General features: G+C 45.2%; 1 protein-coding gene across 9 annotated transcripts in view; it reads left to right on the top strand.

Moving 5' to 3' along the window:
* foxp2 (forkhead box P2) overlaps positions 1-23,365 on the top strand; it is a 105,817-nt gene that overhangs the window by 54,676 nt on the left and 27,776 nt on the right. For 5 of the 9 annotated variants that reach the window (XM_037122139.1, XM_037122145.1, XM_037122147.1 and 2 more), the window contains 7 exons: positions 5,688-5,777; positions 15,405-15,542; positions 16,900-16,989; positions 18,189-18,260; positions 18,914-19,100; positions 20,176-20,470; positions 22,110-22,214. In XM_037122139.1, the coding sequence (XP_036978034.1) occupies positions 5,688-5,777; positions 15,405-15,542; positions 16,900-16,989; positions 18,189-18,260; positions 18,914-19,100; positions 20,176-20,470; positions 22,110-22,214 (977 nt within the window). The remainder of the gene's footprint in view (positions 1-5,687; positions 5,778-15,404; positions 15,543-16,899; positions 16,990-18,188; positions 18,261-18,913; positions 19,101-20,175; positions 20,471-22,109; positions 22,215-23,365) is intronic. The other 4 variants (XM_037122148.1, XM_037122146.1, XM_037122143.1 and 1 more) reach the window with 3 other exon arrangements.

Below are 23,365 nucleotides of genomic sequence, written 5' to 3' on the forward strand. Positions count from 1 at the left end.
ATGTAGCAGCAGTGGAAGCTGAAGTAGCTAAAAAATCCTGAGCTAGTGATAACAGAGTAGGACACAGAAGCCCATTGTTCTGCTGGATAGCTTTACCTCCATCCTGAGGCCCCGGCAGATTCTCCATGGACCTCTCGCTCCCTCCCTTGTTCACTGCACACTGTTGATTTATTGAGTCATACATTAAAATGCTCATTACTCCTACACACTTTCCAAATTTGCTTTTTCCCCCATTCTTTCTTCCTCTCTAGTTTCTCATGGATGCACCTTACAGGTTTCTGTTGGGAATTTGGGAGACATTGCAGTGGCCAGCCTGCCACCATTCTCACAGTTATTTGCACCAGATGATCCACATTTTGGGCAACATGGAGGGAACCTGGGAGGCAACCACCATGGCTGATTTTGACTGATTTATACACTTGTCAGATGGCCCAAAAACTGACTTAATAGCAGCCACAATCTATCATGAAAATTGCTATCTTTTCCCCTCCATTTTCTAGATCCCTAACCATGTGCTCTGTAATGCACTCATTTTTCAGCTTTTCAATCTTGTCAGGTTGCAATAGCATTTTCAGCTCTTGCATGTAGTTATTTGCATTCGTTCTGCAGTAAAAAAAGAAGATCATAGTTTGTATTTCCTCAAAAAATTCTCAACTAGGCAGAGGTGACTGAATCCAGGTGTGTATTGTGCTCTGTGTGAGCTTTGTGGAGGCGATAAGGGAACTGTATCTGGAGCCATTGTCGAGGCACCAGCGCGTCATCGCCAGTTCTGACCTTTAGAAAAAGGATAGGAGTCTTTCTACTCTCTACTGGCCGAGTTACTTGAGGTGAATGAGATCAATGGCAACCACAGAAGCCAGCACACATCAGGCATTGACCTGATTCTAAGAAATTGTGGTAGCTGCATTCATTTACCAGTGAGTGAGCTCAAAGACTCATACCTTGTTGCCCTTTACTTCACCAGCACTTCAGATACAACACTATGGACATTTAAGAGACACAAACTGTATCAGCTGAACCTCTGTTTCAGGACGCCCTGTAATCTCAACACCCACCCAGCTGCATCCGTTCTCTTCCTGCGCCAAGACTGTTTAGGGCCTCCTGACAACGTTCCCTGGTCACACTTTGCTTGTTTTCACAAACTCAGGCCCCACTTTTGTATTCAGACATTGCGTGGGGCATCTTATCCTTCTCCCCCTTCTTCTTCTCATTTGTCTATCCTCTCCAGCCAGCCCCTCCAAATCCGTATCCATCCATCCATCTGCCCTGAATCCACTTATATAAGAAGATAGGGTGTAAATATTTTGGTGTGGAGTGTCAGCGCATATCTCCCCCGCCAGCGGGCCGGCGGCCTCAGTCCAATCAGCCATGTTTGTTTGTTCAGCTTAAACTGTTTGTGCCTTGTTTTCCGTGGCATGCAACTCTCTCCGGCTTGATAAAGTGTCACACTTTTTCTTTTTTGCCTCTTTTTTTTTTTCTCCCCTCCCTCCTCCTCCTGTGTTTCCTGGAAGCGAAGATAGATAAGCCTGGTGGTGCTGTGTGTGTGTGTGTGGGAGTTGTCAAAGCTGTCAGCATGACTGGAGTTGTTCTGGCCGACAGCCTAGCGTTGAACAGCAGCCCTTTAGTCCCTACAACAAACACACACATGCATACACATACAACATCTGTTCTGCAGCACACCACGGCGAAGCTGTGCTACGGTGATGCAAGCCATTTCTTATTGATCGGTGATTGATACGCCGTGTTTACGGCTACTTTCTGGAATGTTCTGCAGAGGCTACGGTGCTGTGAGGACTCACCTGTTGAGGGCAACTTATTTCACACCTGTGTCATCATTCCAATATCTGCTATATCCCCTAATAAAAACAACCCCCAGTGTGACCTGAGCCAGGAAGTGATCTGCACTGTCCAAACACAATGTCACAGCCCCTCAGATATATCAATTCCAATGTCATGGCTGCATATCGTGCAGTCTCCAGGTGGATTTGAAAGAGTGACATTCTTAGTGGATGGCTTATTTCTCCCCCCCCCTTTTCCCTCCATCCATCACACACAATAAGCAATCTGGAGATTTGTAATGGTTTGGCCCAGTATTGCAGGGCCTGCTAATGTATTTCATGCTTGTTTAAGATCTTTGCATGCTCCTTACAAAGGTGCATTGTGATAGGTGTTCCTTATTACCCCGTTCTGTATGGAGCCTAAACACTGGGGCTGTGAGAGTGGAGGATAGTGGGAGGGGATGAATGGATGGCTGATGGGTTGGTTTTTTTTTTTCCACTTCCCTCTCTCTGTCAGTCTCTCCTCACTCTCTCCTTTTCTCCCTCTCCAGCGATCTCTGCATGCCTATTAATGTAGCGGAGGAATGCCTGTGTAAACATTCTTGTTTCTCAGTCCGTTTCGCATAATAGTTGCCTGTATCGCCTTTCTCCTGACCTCACTATCTGAAACCAATTACAGCAGATCCATTTGGGCTGAATCTTATTTTCATAAGGATCCTCATGTCGCGGTCTTGGTTGCTCTGTGTGTTATTTTCCCTCCTCTTGTTTTTTTCCTCTTTTCCAACCTCAGTGATGGATATCAACATCAAATATGCCTCTGAGTGCCTTGTTATTTATATAGCCGGGTCTGGCTCTTTCTCTCTCTCTGTCTGTCTGGCTCGCTCGCTCATTCTGAAGAATGTGTCACATTGTGCTGTTTATACAATGTGTGCATTAATAGACTGGGGATGTCATTTTTTCTTGCATAGCAACCCAGGTTAAATAGACTGTGCGTCTGCACTCGTCTGCGTTTTTGTCCCCTCCAGCGGCTCTCCAGCAAACTTTTGATGACTTTCCTTGGCATTTTGTGCTTTTTTGTGCTGGGAGATGGGCTTCTGCTTGCCATCTCTGTGGAGTGGGAAGTAGGTGGCACAAATTGGTGCTTTTTACTGTAATGGCTGAATACTCAGAGCCAGTGAAAGCGAGGGGGACAGGACTTTTGTTTTTTTTTTTTGTTTTTTTTTTCCTCCCCTACCTTCCATACACACTCTTTCAAAAAATGTCTAACCCCACTTCCAAGGGAGAGGTGACAGACAGTTTCAGACACGACAAAACCACTCTGAAAAAGTTTGGCCAGTGTTGATAGGGGTCTGTGTTATGTTTGGAGGAGCACTTTTTATGCAGTGGGAGCAGACTTCTCTTCTAATAAGCCAGGTGTAGTTGATCTCTCTGCGTCACCTCTCATACCCACACCTCGCTCCATATTTACCTGGCACCGATATTGGAAGTGCCTTTAAAAACATCTCTTTCCTTGTGCTCCTGGCCCGCGTGTAAAATATCGAGTGGCTCTCTTGACTTTGGATATAACACAGCGAGTCATTATTGATTCACACATGGATAAACATTTCCTCCTGACAGCTACGTCGGGTCGCACTCATCAAGCAGCCTTCCCTCTAACTACTGTGTGCAGGACTCAATAAACCTTATAATTACTTTGATTCGCCAATCGTGGGGAGATTAATTAGGCCCCGTGTTTTAATTAGCAAAGTGATTGGCCGTATTCAAGGAATTTGTTTTGTCTTTTTGCCTTCAGTAAAAGGAAGTCGAGCAATTGTTTGATTTCCTCATCCAGTTTGACGGACAGAGCTGCATGGGCAGGTGTTGATAAGGGCTGGAATAATGAAAATATATAGTGTTTTTGGTATTGTGATATGGCATTTATGTTGTTTTTTCCTGGTTTTAGTAAAGTAGTCTTATTTCCTGAGCTTAACAGACTGTTCTTCGATATCAAGGTGTTTGGTCAAAAACATCGTAATATTTAATTATGTCGCCTGGTCCTAGCATTTATGAAGTGTTTCTGAGGAGATTTCACAATATAGAAATGTATATTGCGTATCACGATATATAGCATAAAAATATCCCAGTTTTAATATATTGTTGTGTGTTTGTGTGTGTGTTCTTGAGAGAAGCACTGGCTCAGCTTACAAATGTCACATTACACACACACACACACACACACACACACACACACACACACACACACACACACACACACACACACATAAAGCGGTGGCGACTAGGCTCCTCTTACCAAGGAGACGGATCAATGCAGTTAGGACCCAGTGCCAGTGTAATGTGTTTGTTTACTCGAGTTCAGAAAGCCTGGCTCCTCCTGAGCACCCAGACAGACAGAAAGCACCCCCCCACCCCCGCCCCCTCCTGCTCTGTCTTTTCATAATTGATCAGGGGGTGGCTGCGTTCCCTGAGGGGTTAAGACATGGCAACTTCTTTTTTTTTTTTTTTTTTTTTTTTTTTGCTATCCCTCTCTCTCTTTCTCTCTCTCCCTCTCCCGTCTTCTCCTCTTGTTTGCTCAGGATCTCAATGTACTTGTTCAAACATTGTTCCCACCAGCTGGCAGAGCTGCGCCATATGCACGCCCTGTCAAGGCAGCTGTTGTCATGGATACTGGCAAGCACCAGAAAATAAAATGAGCACCCCTGATTCCCGAGGAAGTGTCACTCTCCATCTGAGAATTTTTTTTTTTTTGGGGGGGGGGTGTATTATTTCTTGCTTCTCCTCCTACTCGTCCTTTTCTTTTTTCATCAAAAACAGAAACACCTGTGAAGTTGTTGTGTTGTGTCTGTGTGTGTGTGTGTGTGTGTGTGTCTGCGCGCATACGTGTTTTTTTTTTCTTCTCCCACTTGATGCTCATGGGCCTGAAGAATACAAGGTATACACGACAGTGTGGAGCAGCAGCAGTAGTAGCAGCTGTGCACAGTGTTCTTTTCTGCCAGAGTCTTTCATCCATCTGCTCTTGAAGAATCAGAGTGAAGCTGCTCGCCCAGCTGCCACCGTACCTGTGAAGCCGGAGCTCCGCTCGTCACATACGTTCAGCGCACAGAGCCGGGCGGGAGGGGATCTGTAATCCCATCAAACCCTAGAGAAATAAATTACGCCACATCCCAACCTCTCTGATTCTTATCTCCTCCGTTTCGGGCAAACAAATTAAAAAGATGTTGACGAATTTTTACAACTCACAAATATGATTTTTTCCAGATTTTGTAAACAGCTGTGAACTAATTTCATCAGGCAGGAAAAGGTCCCTCTTTCTCTATCTATCAGTCTGTTTTTTCTGTCTATGTATCACGCTGCTCATAAGCAACCCGTAATACATAGTGTAAAACCTGTGCTGCTAGTTAATTCACTCTAAATGTAATCTGATGTTGATTTTGTCAACTTTAATTACAGCTCCCAGGGACACTTCACATGGTGCTGCCTCTACTTCAAATTGATATTATGAATATGCAAATGTGGCGGTAATTTGCCGAGAGAAGTGGGTATTTCAGTTGAGCACACACTAGACAGGTCAATTCTACTGACGCTCTGCCTTTTTTTTTTTTTTTTCCTGCCATACCACCCCCTCCACCCTCTTCTTCATGGGTGCTCTAGACAAACTATATTTATCCTTGATCACAGCTCGCTGAATTGTTACTAAAACGTATCTCCAACGCAGTGTTAACCATGTCAGAATGCGGAAAATACCAGCTGATGTTCAACATGGTTTTTCAGTCAGTCATTGTCCCCAAAAATTAGAATAATATCTGCTGTCAGCTGCAGGGAATCTAATAGTTTATTTTCAGTGTCTCTTTACCTCTTTCTTCCTTCCTTTTTTTCACGCCGCCCTTTTGTCTTGTGCTCCTTTCTTCCCAGGCCCTACAAGCAGCGAGGCAATTACTCTTGCAGCAGCCAGGCAGTGGCCTGAAATCTCCAAAGAGCCAGGACAAGCAGCGTCCACTGCAGGTAAAGCAGCTCCCCGTCTAATCTCTTAAGTCCATCCATAATACATGCTCCTCCGAAAAGAAGATTTCCTCTGTTCCACAAGTGTGTTTGATTTGCCAACGCAATCCTCGGGCCTGCCGTTGGAATCCTAAAGCTGGACGAGAGCGAGTCCCCTGGAGGCTAGGCGTCACACGGACACAAGAAAAACACAACAGAGGCAGATATGAGAGAGCAAAGTTTAATCCATAGAGGTCTTCTGTGTATTTTCAAGCAGGGATGGGACAAAACATTGAAATGGCGATATATTGCTTCCTCCTGCTATACATTACAATACACAGGTGCCAACTATTGATATTTATATTAAAACATGCAGGTGGTCTTAACTCCATGTGGTTTAATTAATATAAACTGAAGTGCATCTTTAGATGTCAGCGGGTCATTTATTCTTCTTCAGTAACGGAGAGATGATTGAGATAATTGTTGGAGTGAACCACGTATCACTAAATTGCTGCACCTTGCCTAGTGTTCAGCTTTAAAAACATTTTGCTCGTACTGTCCATCAAACTGGTCACTTAAAGCATATCAAAAGATCGGATGACGGGCTGACAAATCCTTTGGCCAATACACTTTGCTGCATTGCATCTGCAAGACGATCCGAGAGGTTAGTTATCATTTGAAAGACACATCTGCCTGAGAAGTAGGTTACAAAGACAGCTAATTTTAACTGCTTGTCATCTCCACTCTTCAGCACTAATTTGCCTTATTGATTCGTGGAGCTGTCTATTTCTGTTGTCAGTGATTTGGAAAAGGTCACGCACACGCACACACAGGAACAGTTGAACGCCAACACCAAACTAACACAAGCGTATTTACACATTAACACGTTGCCTTCAATGCACTTTCTTCCTGGTTTTAAGATTTTTCTCGAACTCTTTCCCCTCTGCTCGCTTAAGTCAACAAGACAGTTAGTTAGGTTTTTTCTCTCTCTCTTGAATTACGTAAGGCCCCTTGACATCTGCTCCCTGTTTTTATTATTAGTTTTTTTTTTTTTTTCATTTAATTTATTTTTAGTGGTTTGAAATTGAAGTGTGGGGAGTTTGTGCCCTCCACTCGGCTAATAAGTACTATCAAGGAGCAATGGTTTACCTCATTAGGGGCTCTGTGCATTTCATTAATGTCAGGGAAATTGGCGTTAACCTCACCCGTTGATATTTTCACAGAGTCTAACAATGGCGACACCTCCAATTGGAGTCACACCCCTGTGTACCTAATTACGCACTGGCGAAGAGATAAGGTTGGCGAAGACTCAGTCATGCTTTTGCATTTAAATAATTCGACTCAACCTCATCAAGAGTGTTAATATTTTCAGTATATATTCCCACACAATGGCATGAGTATTAAAAACAGGATTTTAAAGAGTGCTTTTGTTTATTAAGCTGCGAGGGGAAAGGCGTCTTGTTTGGGCTCCATTGCCCTTCTTTTATTTGGGGGTCCTGTATGACAAAGTGAATGGATTCAAACAAATGGCTTTCCTGATCTACAAATGCCTGCAGAGTCACCAAGCACAATACATGGCAGGAAGAACAATATTGAATGAGAGCAGTGTGGCTGCACGATAACCGTCAGCCCATGTCCAAGCCCCTGCCTCTAATAACACCAGCAGATGGTAAATATTGAATATTTACATTTGCTTACTCCATCTTTGCCTCGCATTGGCGATATGAATCAATGTGAATCAGAGGGGCCTGCCGAATGGGCCCGTCTTCAGCTCCCCGCTAATCCATCTGTTGATCCAGCTTTTATTAACAGCCTCACCTCTTTGTTTTAAAAAGTCTCCAAGCAGAGAGTCGTGGCAGTGATGCACACTTGCACAAACAGGGCCTCAGACAATGCATTGTGGTTCGAGATCATTTGTGCAGGTGGAATGTGCCGCGGTGTGCCCTTGAATCCGCTCATTTCAAATGACATTTTAGCTGCAATGCTCTATTGTGCAAATATCAAAGCAGCAGAAACTCATGATTAAAAGGCCTTGTTTTGCTCTTGTTATTGTTCTATTTATTCCTTTTTTATCAGCACCAGATTATTTCATTCTTGTCTTGAGGGAGTTTACCCAATAAAGCTGCATTATTTACCTGGATTATGAGGCCACAGCGGGTGCTATAGTGCAGCATTTTGTTAGCTCGATAAGCGTCAGTGGCAATCAAGCGGCATGTTTTCCACCGGAGGAATGAGGCGCATTGATCCCCTTGTATGATTAGCGCAGTAGAAAGTGGGGAAAAAGGATTAATATTACCATGACATCCTGCTTATAGTATAGATACTGATAAATCCTCTGCCAGTCTTTTCCCCTCTTGTTCTCCCATCTTTGGTATTTAAGAGCGGGGAAATGATCCATAGATCATGGCATGTAAATTATTTAGTACACAAGCATCCAAGTGCCTCAGCTTGCAGTTTTAATTACGCGTATTAGCGGCTAAAGGCTCTCGCCTGACTAATTCTATCCACTCGCTCATCGCTGCTTCTCAGTAGTTGATGATGCGGAGGCAGGCATCTCTCGCATTCACATGCACACACACACACGTTCAGAAAAAAAAAAGAAAAGAAGAAAAAACAGTCCCACAAACACATACAAACACACACACAAGCTGCTTCTTCTCCACATTTGCGTAATGTGACAGGTCTATTATTACACAGTAAGCCCACGGGAGCACTCAATAAACACCTATTTCTCCCTGTAAATCCCCCCAGCCGCCGCCATGCTGCTTACACGGCTCTCCCAAGGCACACAAACACCCTCTCGTCTCTGCGCCGTTCTCCTCTGCTCCCTTTTTCCCCATGCTCTCCTCCTCTCCGTGGCAATATAACCCCCACACCCCCTCCGAAAAGGCATTTATACACTGACATTTGGAATACAAATAAAGAAACGCGGACAAGGAGAGGCAGAGAGGATTACAGTGGCCTACCAATGTGACAGTTGTTTCGCTCGCACACACACGTACATAAAGCATCTTCACACAGCGCGCACTCATACACAAACACAAGAGCAATGACAGCTACTTAAAGTTTTTCACGCTGCCAGAAGTGACTTTGTGCGAGCCTTGTTAGTTGGAGGCTCTATTGATCATTATTGATAAAGAACAGGGCAAAGCAGGGCTTAAAGCAGCTTAACACATGGTGGAGGAGCAAGTTTCAGTGCAATCAGCTGTAATGGGTGCCACATAGAACTCAGATTAGTTGTCATCTATTAAATGAATCCATTGTGGTAATCTTTAAAGAAAAAAGGTCAGAATTCTCTGATTCCAGCGCTCCAAAATGTGAACTGTCCTCATTTCTGTACTTCTTTAACATGAAATAACATTAAAAAAAGAAGAAGTGAATATCCTTGGGTTGTGGAAGAAACAAGGCCTTTTTGGACGTCATGGGAAACAGTGACATTTTTCACCATTTTGAGAAATTTCATAGACCAAGCAACTGATCGATTAATTAAGAAAGTAATCGACACATCAATCAACAATGAAAATGATCATTAGTTGCAGCTCCTAGTCCCAGGTGTTTATATGACTGAGGCTCCTGTTGCAACACAGCCACCACCTCTAGGCACATATAAAAAAAAAACTACAATAACCTGCCTAACTCTGTCTCGTGGGTGTATACCAATAGTGAATGTCCAATTCTTAACAGCTGAAAACCTGAGAGCTTACACCCGAGTAACTGTGCCCCTGTCACACTTGCAAGCTGTGAATACCCCTTTTTACAAGACTAATAACCTCAGTCCCATCTGTGCAACGCTCCTCTCTAAGTATGAATGAAAATATTTAAGGTTTTATGGTCGGTGTACGGATCGGGAGAGATGTTGGTTTAAGCCCTGTTTTCTGTAAACTCTGCAGCTTCCTTCCTGGGCTCAGTCAGATTGGTTTTGGGCACTGGGCCATCCTTGGAAGTGTCACACTCTTAAAGGTCAGGTCCACACTTTCACCACTGAGCCAATATCACCTCGATAGCAGCACTCATCTGCTTATTGGCTTTCATCCGGAACTTGTGCGCATGCACACACACACACACACACACAAACTCAGATTCAAGGAAAAGGGCTGCGACGCTAGGCATGTGTATAGGTTAGCTGACTCCAGCGCGTGTGGCTAAAGGATGGTAGTTCAAATTTACATTTATGAATATATCTTTCCGCTGCATCCCCTCTGGTTGGATCTGAAAATAGAGAAAAATTATCACTACGAAGGGGGAAAATATTATGTTATTCATGAGGAAAACTTCTGTTGACTCTGAGAGAAAAAGAAAAAAAAGCGTCAGCACATTTTAAGTCAAACACCCTTGGTTACTGCTTTTGTAACCAGAAAACAAGATTTTTTTTTTATACACTCCCCATCTCCCACCCCAGCTCTCTTTTTACTCCCCCCCCCCTGCATTTACAACACCTACAGGACAAGATTGCTAAATTGCGAGGACAGAGCAGGTTCATCATTGTGATGCAAAAGAAGTTGAAATGCAACCCCAAGGCGAGGTAGCTGAGTTTGGCGGGGGATCAAGAGAAAGTGAGAGGGAGGGAAGGATAGCAAAGAAAAAAAAAAGTAGCTCAGACCTTTGATGTAGCAGCAACAAATTTACCTTGTGACAGAAGATACATGGGTGCAATAAACGAGTTATACCAGCCCTTACACATGCAATCAGATGATTCTGGCCAGGGTGTTAATTGGATCCTAACCGGCAGATCTGATACGCTTGGGCCCCGATGGTGAGGGGGGAAAGCCTTTCCAAGTGATGAACTATAATTCACTGAGCTGCTTGAAGCACTTGTAATTTACTGTGTGTCACTGATGAAGAGGCTGATCCAGTGGAGGCCATATTACCTGCAACATCAGAGGGAAGTGTCTACCCCCCCTTCCCCCTCCACTCTCTCTCTCTCTCTCTTACTTTCTTTCTATTTCAGCACTCTCCTCTCTTCACTTTCCCTTTTTTTTATTCTCTCTCCCTCTATCTGTCACTCCCATTTACTCTTGAAATATGTGCACCTGCGGGGAGGCATCAGTCAGGAGTGAATTGTGCCAACTTAATGATAAAGGTGCGACAATTTGTGCCAATAATGACACAAACAATGTGCCGGAGCAATGCGATACAGCCACAGTAGGCGTATACAACACTGGAGAGGCTTAATCAATGACTATCTGCATGTAGAGATAAATCAATATGGAAATTGTGCTAAGCCCGTCCCAATCTCCTCAAGGCTTTTTATTAGAGGCTTTTTACATGATGGGTCTTTATGTTATGATAAATTGCGCTTCCCATGCACTGCTGCCAAACAGCTATGGAAATTGATTTAGAAAAACATTCCGTAATCCACTTAGCTTCAGTCCTGACAATCTGGAGTATTGATCTCCCTAAGCTGAAAACACGACATGCGATTGAGTGAGTGCATACACACAGTCAACGCACTTGAACTTCAGAGCGAGGTCCTCACTGGGCCATCCGCCCTGTAGAATTGGTGGTCCTCAAGTGGAGAGTCCCGGCTATCAATAATCGCACAGCCGTATTTGGCAGTAATTGGCGAGTAAATGAGCAGTGTCAGCTGAGAGGGAGTTGAGAGGTCAGAAGTCTACAAGCTATTGGGGGGCGGGGTCTGAGTTTGGGACCCCCCTTGGGATGCTCAGGAGATTGATATGAAAAGGGGGACGGGGGTTGGCGGTTGGAGTTTCTCCCATTTTTTTTCCCTCGCTCTCTTCCTGTGTGTCAAATGAAGCTAGTGGCTTAATTAGCAGTGACTCTCCCTGCCAAGGATCCACAGTAATTACCGACCAGGACCCTTCCGTTTCTCCTTGCATTTATCTGAGCAGCGTCTGTAGCGCAGCTCAGTGCCCTGCCCAGCGCTACAGGAACAACCTCTGTCGTTGATAACCGCCCTGCGTTCACTGCCCCTGCGATGTTTATTGCCGACATCTAATCACCGCTGATTATTACTGCATTTGAAAAGAAATCGAATAAAAGGAATTCCTCTCTGTCAGACTGCTTTAATTGTTTAAGCTTGAACTCTGGTACAGCACTTATCTCCTTCTTTAGGTAATTCGAGTTTGCTCATAAAAACTGTGAAGATAAAGCACCACACAGTGGAGTGGACTTAATTGCTGAAAATGCATTTGTCCATCAGTCCAAATAGTTACACATGGCTGTGTTAGCCAGAATACAGTGGAGATGGCAGTGTCCTGCATTTAATGCCAGGATGCCCAGTTAAATCAAATGTAGCAAGAGACTGTGGTGCCAGCTTTGCCTGGAAGAGATACCTGAGCTCTCTGTGGTGGAGCTTGACCTTTCACGAGGCATTGGAGAGGCTGGTTACAGGCTGCCGGTGTGACAAGAGTGGTGTTATGATCCGCTTGTTCTGGTTGAGGGGCCCCCACCAGTGTTTTCACATCAGGAGCCAATTTAAAGGTCCTTTGTTTTGCTCTCCAACTTTGGGGGTAAAGCACATGGCTTCAAAGTTCATGTCAATACAGCTCATGTCTCTCTTTAAGTCAGGGGACATAAACAAATAGGGGTTCAAATGGTGGACACGGTTAAATAAGCATGTCTCTTATATTCAAATGACTTGTTCAAAAGCAATTTTCAAACTACTCTCTCTGTCTAAATTTTCTCTATTAAAACAGGAGAAGCACCTTTTTTGTTATTAAGGTCCCCAGTGGCCACATCAGCCGCAGCTAATTTCTAACAATTTAATAAATCCTATTAATATTTTTTGAGCACCAGTGTTCGAAATATATCCTTTCGGATTACGGAGAAACAGAGGCACAGCCCAATTGGATATCATGGCTCGTCTCCAGTCTATCCACGGCGCACGGATGTTTACGCCACTGCCATCGTCGAGTAAATGCTCATTAATTTTATCCCTTCGTGGCAAAATCATTTCTAGGAGAGGCAATTCAGCCTCCTGTTCCTTTCAATTCACCGCTCCCGTCAATCAAGCCCTCGTGCAGTATCCTGCAAAATGGAGGTGTTATATTCCTGCAATTATCATGTCATATACTCGAAAATGTAAATGAACGTGTGTGTAAAATTAAATTTATGGGTTGTCAGTGAAGAATAAGAACCAGGAGAGCAATTACTTATCTGCTTTCATCTTGGAGCCTCTGATACGTCAAGCAGAAAAGCATGCAGTTAAATGCTGGAATTAGCATTGTGCTGCACTTCACAATGGACGTGGGCCAGTGCCTTTTCTCCCCTCTCTTTTCTTCCTCCTGCCTTTTCTCCCTTCTTCCTCTTCCCTCTTTTTGTGTGGAGCAGCGGTGAAATGAAGATGATTATCGTGCATTACGCCTCAAATGTGTAAGAGGAACTACCAGTTTAATAACCCGGCTGTTTGCTGTTTAGACTTTCTTTGTTAAAGTCTTGTTTTGTTGCGGAAATCCTGCATTATTCATTTACAGGTATCTGACTACGAATGCTTCTTATTTCCCCCACTTACACAACAAGGGAACCTTTTTGAAGTACAATGTAGAATTTATATTTAATTCCACTTTATATATTCATGCGCATACATTTGTGTTAAATCCTACATGTCTAAGCCTGCATCCCTTTTGTGAACCAAAACATCTTTGAGCCAGCATCCAATTAATAGACTTAATGAGTGCATCACTCATGTTGTTTCTCAGCTGCACTCGTCCTATTGTCATGGCATCCAACACAAAACCAGGAGTGACTGCGGGGGTAATTACTTACCTAGCAAATGTACCTTTAAGGGTTAATAACATTGAAGGTGTAAGCAGAGCATTTGCATAATTACACATGGACTGTTTAATTTGCAACTTTTGACGGCTTTTGTTCGGCACCTCGCTTATTGTGAATGCGATTTCTTTTCCGCACCCTTTGCACAGAGGAGTCCAGAGAAGAAAAGAGATGTACCACAACATCCTCCTCCTCCTCCTCCTCCTCCACCTCTCCCACCTTAGATGGAGTCCCTTCTCTCTAAGACCCTAATGAACAATGGAGGCAGGATTTGTTTGAATATGAATATGAATGTGCAGCGGGGCCGGCTGGAAGTTGACCTTCAGCTGTGATTTTCAGTTCATCAGGATTAGTCAAGGCGGGCGATCAGGAGCCACTAATGCATAATGACTTCTAAAATGAAAAATGTGTAGTGACCATGCAAATGTCTCGGCTAATCAAAGAGGGGGGAAAACCTGGGGTGGGGGGTGGGCGTCGAGGAGAGGAGAGCTAAACAAGGACGTGTCAAGGCCTGACGGAGAGAGAGAGAGAGAGAGAGGGAGCGAGGGAGGAGAGACATGCATGGAAAGTAATCAAGGCAGCTTGATTAGCTGGCGATGAGGACAGGGATGTCTTATTGGCCCCTTGACACACCATATAGGCCGGCTACTGTCGTGGCAGCTCAGTGCAAGAGACTGTCGCAATTAGCATCCGTGAAGGTGTTGCTACACGTTGATATTTTAATTGTGTTATAGTCGCATAAAGCTTGTCCGTCAAGAATCTTCGTTCACAAGATGCGTCTAAAAATTATATATTAGTACATCGTAGTGCTGGAGACGTCAAAGTATGAAGTGTCCAGGCTGATTTCATGGCATTTTAAAGGTCATCTAGGGAAGGAAGAGGGGCTTTGACCCACTTCAATCACTACTGAGTCAAGGTGAATCAACTGGTGTGTTTTTGCAGCATTGGATTTCAAAAATAATTTACTCAAGTGAAAAGTAAACAATTTTAGCACAGTATTATCTTCCCTTTTCAAAAGTTGTTAAATTTTTAAGCAGCCACGAGGAGTCGACACTCCACAATATCACTGTTAGCCCACACTCTCCAGTTAAAGTGCGCACACAATCAAAGTGTGAAGAGAAACATATCCTCTTCCCATTGATCTACCGCCTCAGTAGTCGCTCGCGCTGATGTTTTAGAAGAATTTGGCGGAAATACAGGATATATATTGTTGTTTTGTTTTGGCCGCAGTCTGAAAGCACATATTTTAATGATTATCACCTAAAAATGACATCCATTCTATAAAAATGGCATGTTGGCAGAGCGAGAGACAGTTGTGCTTTTGGTTGATTTTGTGAGAATGTAAAACTTGTTTACTACAGGAAGCATCTTGTGAAATAAGTTGCTCTCTTCCAACATTTAAAGTAGCTTAAGGTGAACCCCCAACAACCCACCACATCCCACCGAGGTGTCCACTTCATCAGTGTAGTTTCAAGCAACTTCATAGTTGTGCATTTTCACGCTGTTTCACAATAGCAGCACTGATAGGCATGCTGAAGTGGGGGGGAGTTCAAGGGTCCCGCTAATTAAGGTCTACGTCTATTTAAATCTCGTCCTTTTCCCAGCGGGGTGGAGGCAGAGCAAAATAAGACGAGCAACACAAAGGCACAGCACCCATCTGTCCTTCAGCATCTCCTCTAGGCTGCCAAGCGTCACGGCCATGGGAGGCCTGCTCTCCCTACCTCTCAGTCACCAATTACCACGCTCCCAGTAGATCTTTGCCAGTAGGCCTGATGCACATTTCTAATGATCTATTTTTCCAACTTTCTCCCTTCTCCTCCATTCATTTCACACCTATTCTTTCATTGTTTACCCTCATCTCCTCTCCACTCGATTTCTTCAACTCATCGCACCCCATCCTCTCTCATCCCTCCCGTCCAGGTTCCAGTGTCAGTGGCCATGATGAGTCCCCAGGTGATCACGCCGCAACAGATGCAGCAGATCCTCCAGCAGCAGGTTCTGTCCCCCCAGCAGCTCCAGGCCCTGCTCCAGCAGCAGCAGGCTGTAATGCTGCAGCAGGTAAACACACACACTCACACTTCAATGCATGCACCCTCAGACAGATATTTAGGAGCAAACACACTGGCTCATGCAGACACACGCACACCTACATTGGGCCATGCCCCATCGGCAGTAGGCTGGTATGTTGGAGATACATACACATCCTGCAAGTACCCTATTTTGGCATGACTGTCTGGCGTGTGTGCAAACACAAACTCAAACCACACACACATTCCCCCACACAACCCTTAGTCACTCTGTGCTCCAGTGTATCACAGCCACCAGCCGCTCATGCCAACTCACCACAGCCCGGTGTCCTTGACACGCTTACCAAGAGGAATCTGAAATTGACGCACTTGTTCACGTCACCTCTAATTAACCGTCTCCTGTGTGTCACTGGTTCAGTTCCCTGACAAGCATCCATCAGGGACTGGGAGAGTAGGGCACCGAGAGCTGAATGATAGGTGATGGATGATGTAATGTTTGGAAGCTCGACAAGGCGCACACATTCTGCACAGGCACGTGTCAGAGTTTAAATCCATTTCTCATTCTTAGATTTGATTAAGGGAAAGAGAATTGTTTAATTAAGAATGTCAGTCATTCTGATTGTTCCTCTTCATGAGGAACGCTCAGACTCAAGATTTGGTTTCAGCGCACTGCCTTTTTCACAGCAACTAAAGGCACTCCTGAGTTTACAGTACTAGAAGGATTACATGGTCAGTTTGAATCGTGTTGAAGGGAATCTGTCACACAGAAGGTTAAGCATCTGAAATCCTAAATCAACAGGGAAGCACAGTGTCACAACCTGCCCTCAGTGAGCAGAGGGTGAAGTTTGAAAGACCTTCACAGACCTCTCCTCCAGGCTAAAAAACCCACCTGAAATTCTCATGAAATAAAATCATCCCCTAAATAGCTGTCACAGTCAGTGTGTTAAAGGAATCAGTTTAATGTAGCAGACTTGTTCCTGAGAGGGTTCACTCTGTTTATTTCAGCCACTCCAAAGGACGCCAGTGGACTCTGGCTGCCAAATGCATAGTTAATATGATGAATTGTTGCCCCCTTCAGAGCAGTGCAACTATCAAAAGTCCATATGGAGAGGACTGTGAAAGATGCGAGGATACAAATGCCAAAAGCAGGACAGTGTTTTATTTGTAATGTGCAACAGTTGCAGCTGCAGAACTGACATATGAAGTACAGCTGGGGCAAACAGACAAGATTAAGAGAGAAAATAGGTCTACTTTGATGTTTCTTTTTTGAACTTAGTCCCTGATATGACAGTAAATTTTTTCAACTTGCCCTTTGAATCCTATGAAATGTTACAATGTCGAATTAACTAATTCTTATCTTCTGCTTGTGTGTGTTTGTGTGTGCACAGCAACACCTGCAGGAGTTTTATAAGAAACAACAGGAGCAGCTTCATCTGCAGCTTCTCCAACAGCAACACCCCGGCAAGCAGGTAAAAGAGGTAAGAGCACCACATACACACACACACCTACACCTAAGATAAGATGAGAAAAAGGGAGTGTTAGAGTTCCTTTTGTCTCTTCACCTTGGATTAACCAAATCAGCTGGCTAATCCGTTTATTGGTTTGACGAGTGATGAAACGAAACTTCCAACCATACTTTTGTTCCTACTACCTTCACACTGGCTCCGACTCCATTATTAAACTCTTCCAAGTGACGTTCACACACGCCAGACATTGCGACATTGTGCGAGACCAGAGACCGAGGGTCCTGGGTCCAATTCATTAGTGAACTGTTTTCTGTGGGCGTCCAGACACATGCGTCCACAGCTAAAGTTACAGCCTACGACGCCCGTAAATCAAACTGACAGGCAGCTGGTGGACAGACACGGCTCCATCTCGTTCTCTCCGGCTGTCGAAGAGGAGGGGACGAGCACGACAGCCTTAGCCACATTTGCGTCGTTGCATTCTAGTGTCACACGGTGGGCCACATCCAGTCCATACCGTACGTGTGGAGGCAGTTAAATTGATCAGAAAAAAAAGGTATCACACGAACACATACGGACACACATACTTCTTTCTCTGTGTTGCATCTCTGTGTCTCCTCAAGCAGCCCATTATGCTGCCCCTACAGGAAGCTGCCACTGACCTCCCGGCGGCTTTGTTTCTGTTTGGATTTGCGAATAGAATTTTTCAGGGGGGCCCCGCCATCAAATATGGAATAGAAATTGCTCCCTTATTTCTCTTGAGGCAGGGTGTGGGGGTGGGTGGCGGGTGGGGGGGGAGGACAAACTACCTCCCTCCATCACTCCATTATGCAGCCTGTTTTCCAGTGAGCGCATCACAAGTTTTACCCCCCACCTCCATGCTTTTCCCCAGGTCCACCACAGCGCAAACATACAGAAACACATGAGCATGACACGCTGTGTGCACACAGACATGCATATAGAGAGGACAACAAAAACTGGACATTACAGATGAGAAAGACTGAATATAATCCGTCAGATCTGATAGTGTGCACTTGCTGCTGATTATTACATGTGTTCATGATTTAATGACAGTCCAACGTGTTACGGCTCAGATTCAAAGCTTTTGTCCCTCCCTAAAAATTCACTCCCTCTCTGTGTGAGACTTGTTTCGCGGCAGTGACTGAGTTTGATGTTTTTCATTTTGTTGTTGTTTTTGTTGTTGTTTTGCACAGGGGCTTACGCAATCGCCTGTCTGGCCCAGCGATAAACAACTCAGTGAGGCAGCGAGGAGAGCAGAGAGAGGGGTGGGTGAAAACGGGGGGGTTGAATCGTTGTGCATGTGTGTGCACATGTTGGGGTGTGATTGCACTTGTGTCTTTGCATTCACACACACTTTATGCTGTAAATCTCTCATTCTGCCAGCTCCCTCTGGCCACATAAGCTGTAACAGACCATCAGCGAAGGCGAGACAATTAACTATCAGGGGTGGTGATGGTGGGGGAGGCGGGGGGCGGTGGGGTTTGTGGGATGGGGGATTATACCAGAGGCTTAGTATCATACACAATCACAAGCCACATACACTGACAGGCTTGAGAGCTGGTATATCAGTTCAGCTTTGTGTCTGTTTTAGCGAACTCACAGACATGAACACACACAAAGAGAGGAACACAGCACTGTGGTACAGCCCAAAAAACAGGAGGGAAGACTAAGTGAACACAGACAGAGAGGGAGAGCGTGCGGAGAGGCAGAAGAAGAGGCAGAGAGGTGTAGCTAAGGTCACGGCAGAGGCGAGCGAGTGCAGACACTCCACACTCACACAGCACAAACAGCCCTCCGTCTTCTGTCTCCTCTCTCTCACACACAGTTGTTAATTCCTCTGTAATTTTCCCTCCTCTCTCCGCTCCTCTCTTGCTCCTCTCTTCCTCCTCCTCCTCCTCTCTCCTCTCTCTCTGTATAGCAACAGCAGCAGCAGCAGCAGCAGCAGCTGGCCGCCCAGCAGCTCGTCTTCCAGCAGCAGCTCCTGCAGATGCAGCAGCTCCAGCAGCAGCAGCACCTGCTCAACATGCAGCGGCAGGGCCTGCTCTCGCTGCCGGGGCCCGCGCCCGGCCAGGCCGCCCTGCCCGGACAGACCCTGCCTCCGCAAGGTAAGTGGGAGGGAGAGCGGGAGGAGGGGGAAATGTGGTCGCGCTAATGTAGAGCATGTGACTTGCTCCAGTGGTGGTCACGTGCTTCCTGTATTTTGTCTGCAGGTGTGAGTGCTGCTGCCTCAGTCACAATCATTGTCCCTTTCTTCATCTCCAAGCCTGTCTGTCCCACTCCTCTCCTGTCTGTCTTTGTGTTTCTCATTGGTATGCACCTGCATCCACCCTGCGTTATCTCTAAGTATGTCTGTATGTCTGTCTGCCTTCCCCTCATTGGTATGCTCTTGTGCCTTCTACTTTGTCCCTAACTCTCCACATGATCATTTTGTTTTAGTTTTCCATTCTTTCTTTTCTCTCTCTCACTGTCTGATTGTGGCTTTCTTTGTTTCCCTCTCAGCTCTGCTCTGCCTATGTTTGTGTTTGTTGTTTTTTCCATCTCTGTCTCTATTCCCCCCGCTCCCCCAGCCTCCCCTCCTTTCTTCCTCGGTTGTTGTTGTTGTTGTTGTTTACTGCCTTCACCGAGAGCCAGGGTGGGGAGAAAGAGAAGAATAAAAAAGGACAGGGAGAGAGAGGAGAGCAGGCTCCATTTTCTTCCCCTGAGCCAAGTAAACACCTATGTTTGTTGTTTACCACCAAAATGGCGGAGCTCGAAAAACAACAGGCAGAGAGATGTTAGGAGGAAATCAAAGGAGTGCAATTTTGCCTAATTAGTTGCCTAGCTGGAAACAAGCAGTGGACAAAGCTTGTTTATCTGGAACATTCACAGTAATCAATGTTGTATAGTTCTTCCTCAGTGAAAACACGCACAAAATTTGAGACTGAGAACTAGAGGAGTGATCTGCTAACAGGTGAAAATCAGTATCTAACTGAGCAGAGAGGAAGAGGAACAGCACACTTGTTTTTATTGATCAGTACAGTATGAGTTCAAGCTGAGGTCTGCAGTGAAGCAGCACAGGATGATAGTCAGTCACTGAGGGGAAGGCCTTGAGTCCTGCAGCCTTAGCCAACTTTTCAGGCTGTTGAATAAAGTTTGCAGAGTTCAGCTTTTGTCTCACAGCAGTCTTCCTTGTCTCGCTAGCCGGCCTGAGCCCCGCAGAGCTCCAGCAGTTGTGGAAGGATGTGACCGGAGGCGGCGGTCACAGCATGGAGGACAACGGCATCAAACACAACAACAGCGGCAACACTGGCACCGGCGGGGGTGGCGGCGGCGGTGGTCTCGACCTCTCCACCAACAACTCTTCTTCAACTACCTCCTCCTCCAATCCCGCCAAAGCGTCGCCACCCATCTCTCACCATTCCATCGCCAACGGACAGTCCCCCGTCCTCAACCACAGAAGAGAGAGGGAACGGGAACGGGAAAGGGAGCGAGAGAGGTAAGAAAAAATAAATAAAAAATTGAGATGTCATCCACCCACCTTCTCTTTCTTTTTGCAGGAGAAAGGCAGAGAAGATGAAAAGTTTACAGCAGCGCACACAAGAGCTTGTTTGTCTTTGTGCCACAGTGCAGTGCAGCAACACATCAGAACCCTCATCCAGAGTGTTTGTCCTCGTTTAAAATAACAGCATTCTTTACAACAGGGGAAACCTGATGTTTTGTTTATTTGTTCAATAGTTTATTAGCGTGTTGGCAATATTCAAAAAAATAAGAGCCTTGTTCTCCCAAGGGAGCGCGCGTGCCACTGAACGCACTTAGCTTGCACACAGATATCAAAAGCAGGGAGAGGAAGCCATGCAGGCAGGCACACTTACAACAAGCCTCTCTGGCAGGCAAGACAAGGTAACCTGCTTGTACATTAAGTATTTAGTGCTTTCTCTTTCTTTTTTTCCTCTTTTGAAAATTACCTTCCTTGCTTGCTTGTCATGTAAACAGAATACGTGATGCCTTGAGTGGCGTTTCCAGGATGTTTATCCTTGTGATGGCGTCTTTTATAAATGCACCCAGCGCCAAAACACTGACTGTTCACATATCTGCCTATCTGGCCCATGCATTATTCAAAGGCTTTTCTTGGGCGATATTATAATAAGGACTTAGGGTAGCGGTGTGTGTGTCTGTGTGGATGCTCGGTAGAGACTCACACTGGAGGTGGAAGTGCTGTGTAATTGGTTTAAAGTAGATGCTATCTCTCCAGTACCACTAAAAGGAGGCTTGAAAAAGATACCTTCAGAAGGAAGACAGAGAGGAAGGGAGGGAATGAGAGGAGAGGGAAGAAAGGAGGGGGGGAAAAAATACTTTTTATCTGCCTGCGTGTGTCCCAAGGGGTGTGTGGTGTCTCATAATGATCGAACAAGGAGTATTGTCAGGAGCACTGCTTACTAACATGCCACGGATCGATGCGGGGAAAGCCCCTCTGTAAAAACCTGGTGTGAGCTCTGCCAGCACACACACACACATATTCATGGACCACACACATAGAAGTACAGGCATCAGCTATAAGCAGACAAACACATCTACACACACACACACACACACACACACCAGTGCCAAGCCTAAAGGTTAAACTGTCATCTTTAATAGGACGTGCTGTCTAGGCAGGGTCGTAACTTATTTGGGTGCCATTTGAAAAACGCCAGCTCCCCCTTCGTCCTCAAAGAACATAAGTTACACAGAGTATTAATCTCCTGATGAAAATTATATGGCTGTCTGGATTTTTAATGTTTACTTGAAAGCGTCCACCCCTCCCACCCCCGTAATGGCTTTACAAGATGAGGATGGTGGCGGTTAGTGGAGAGACAAAGCTACAGCTCACTCTAGATTTCCATTGGGGGATTTAGCCCAAGTCACATATTAGTCTCTTAGTTAGTGTTAGTTTGTCTTAGTTTGGTATATTTGTATGTTTCTAGCTGAACAGCTGAACAATTCAGCCAGAACTGACCTGTTTTGACCCCTTTCCCGCTGACTGTAACCTTAACCTCCTCAAGCCTTTTACAGATTTTTCTGCAATGACCTCGATGCTGCCCTCCCCTCCCCTCCGCACTCTCCTGACCTCCCTCCCTTCTTCTTCTCTCTTTCAGTTCGCTACATGAAGAAAGTGGAGGCACCCACCCCCTGTACGGTCACGGCGTTTGCAAGTGGCCCGGCTGTGAGAACATCTGCGAGGACTTTGGACAGTTTTTGAAGTAAGGATTCTACAGCAAAGATGTTGCCTCTTCACCTCTCCCTGTTAACACCCCCTTATGCCACAGCACCTCCTTTCATTGTGGGCCTAACAAAGAAAACATCACTGCCTCTCAAAGAGCACATTTTGACCTCGCAGACAGCCAGTTGACAGGGTTCAGCTCAGGCAGTGCAGGATTCAAACCAACTCTGATCCATAACAAATCTCCCTCCCGGCGTGGAGGGGCCTGATAGGTTTGTGAAAAAGCGTCAAAAGCTAATGGCAACTCGCACGGCCGCGCACTTACCTCCACAACAAAAGGCCCCCATTCACTGTTGTCATGGTGCAGCCGCCAGAGCGAATGAACTCTTCATGCTCCATCAACAATTTAGTTAATTAGCTCATTTGTAATTGGCCGGCTTTGTTGCCAGGATGTTAGTGGGGGGACATCAAAGGAAGAAGGTGTTTGCAGCACTGCCGATTACAGGTTATCACATTGCCACTCAGTCTCTCTCTCTCTCTCTGTCTCTCTCTCTCTCTCTCTCTCTCTCACTATCACTCTTTCCCTGGCTCCCTGCTCCCACACAGAGAAGAAAAGAAAGGGAAAGCTTTAATTTGAATATTCTAATTAGATTTGTAATTAACTGTGAAATAACGATCTGGCGAGTGTTTTTCAGGGGCTGTAAATGTCCATGTGAATTCGCATAAACTCCTGAAATCAGGACATTGTTCTGGTGTATTTTCCCCCAAATTATGCATTTCTCTACACTAGTGACTGCAATAAGTTGCAGAAAGCAAAAGGGAAAAAAAAGTACAGATACAAGAAACTAGTCCACCCATGGGGGAGCTGCTGTAGGATTTAGGTCAGGCTTTTACTAATTCTACAGCAGCTTGTGAATTAAAGCTAAAAGGTGCGTCTGTGGAATGAAATGAGTCTTAAAAACACGGTGTTTACCGGTCTTTAAAAGACACAGCCAGATGTGACATTAAGCTGGATTTTCACACTCTATCAACGCACACAATACGCTCAAAGGAGCCATAATTGACAGCGATGGATTTAAATGAATCAGAGGTGAATATATATTACAACTGCAGCCTGACAAGTGTGTTTGCTTATCCCCTGTGGAAAATGCGCCACATGCTTGTCAATGTCAGTATCAGTTTTTCTGCAGA

This window comes from Acanthopagrus latus, chromosome 14, assembly GCF_904848185.1.
Source record: "Acanthopagrus latus isolate v.2019 chromosome 14, fAcaLat1.1, whole genome shotgun sequence".
NCBI classification, from domain to species: domain Eukaryota; kingdom Metazoa; phylum Chordata; class Actinopteri; order Spariformes; family Sparidae; genus Acanthopagrus; species Acanthopagrus latus.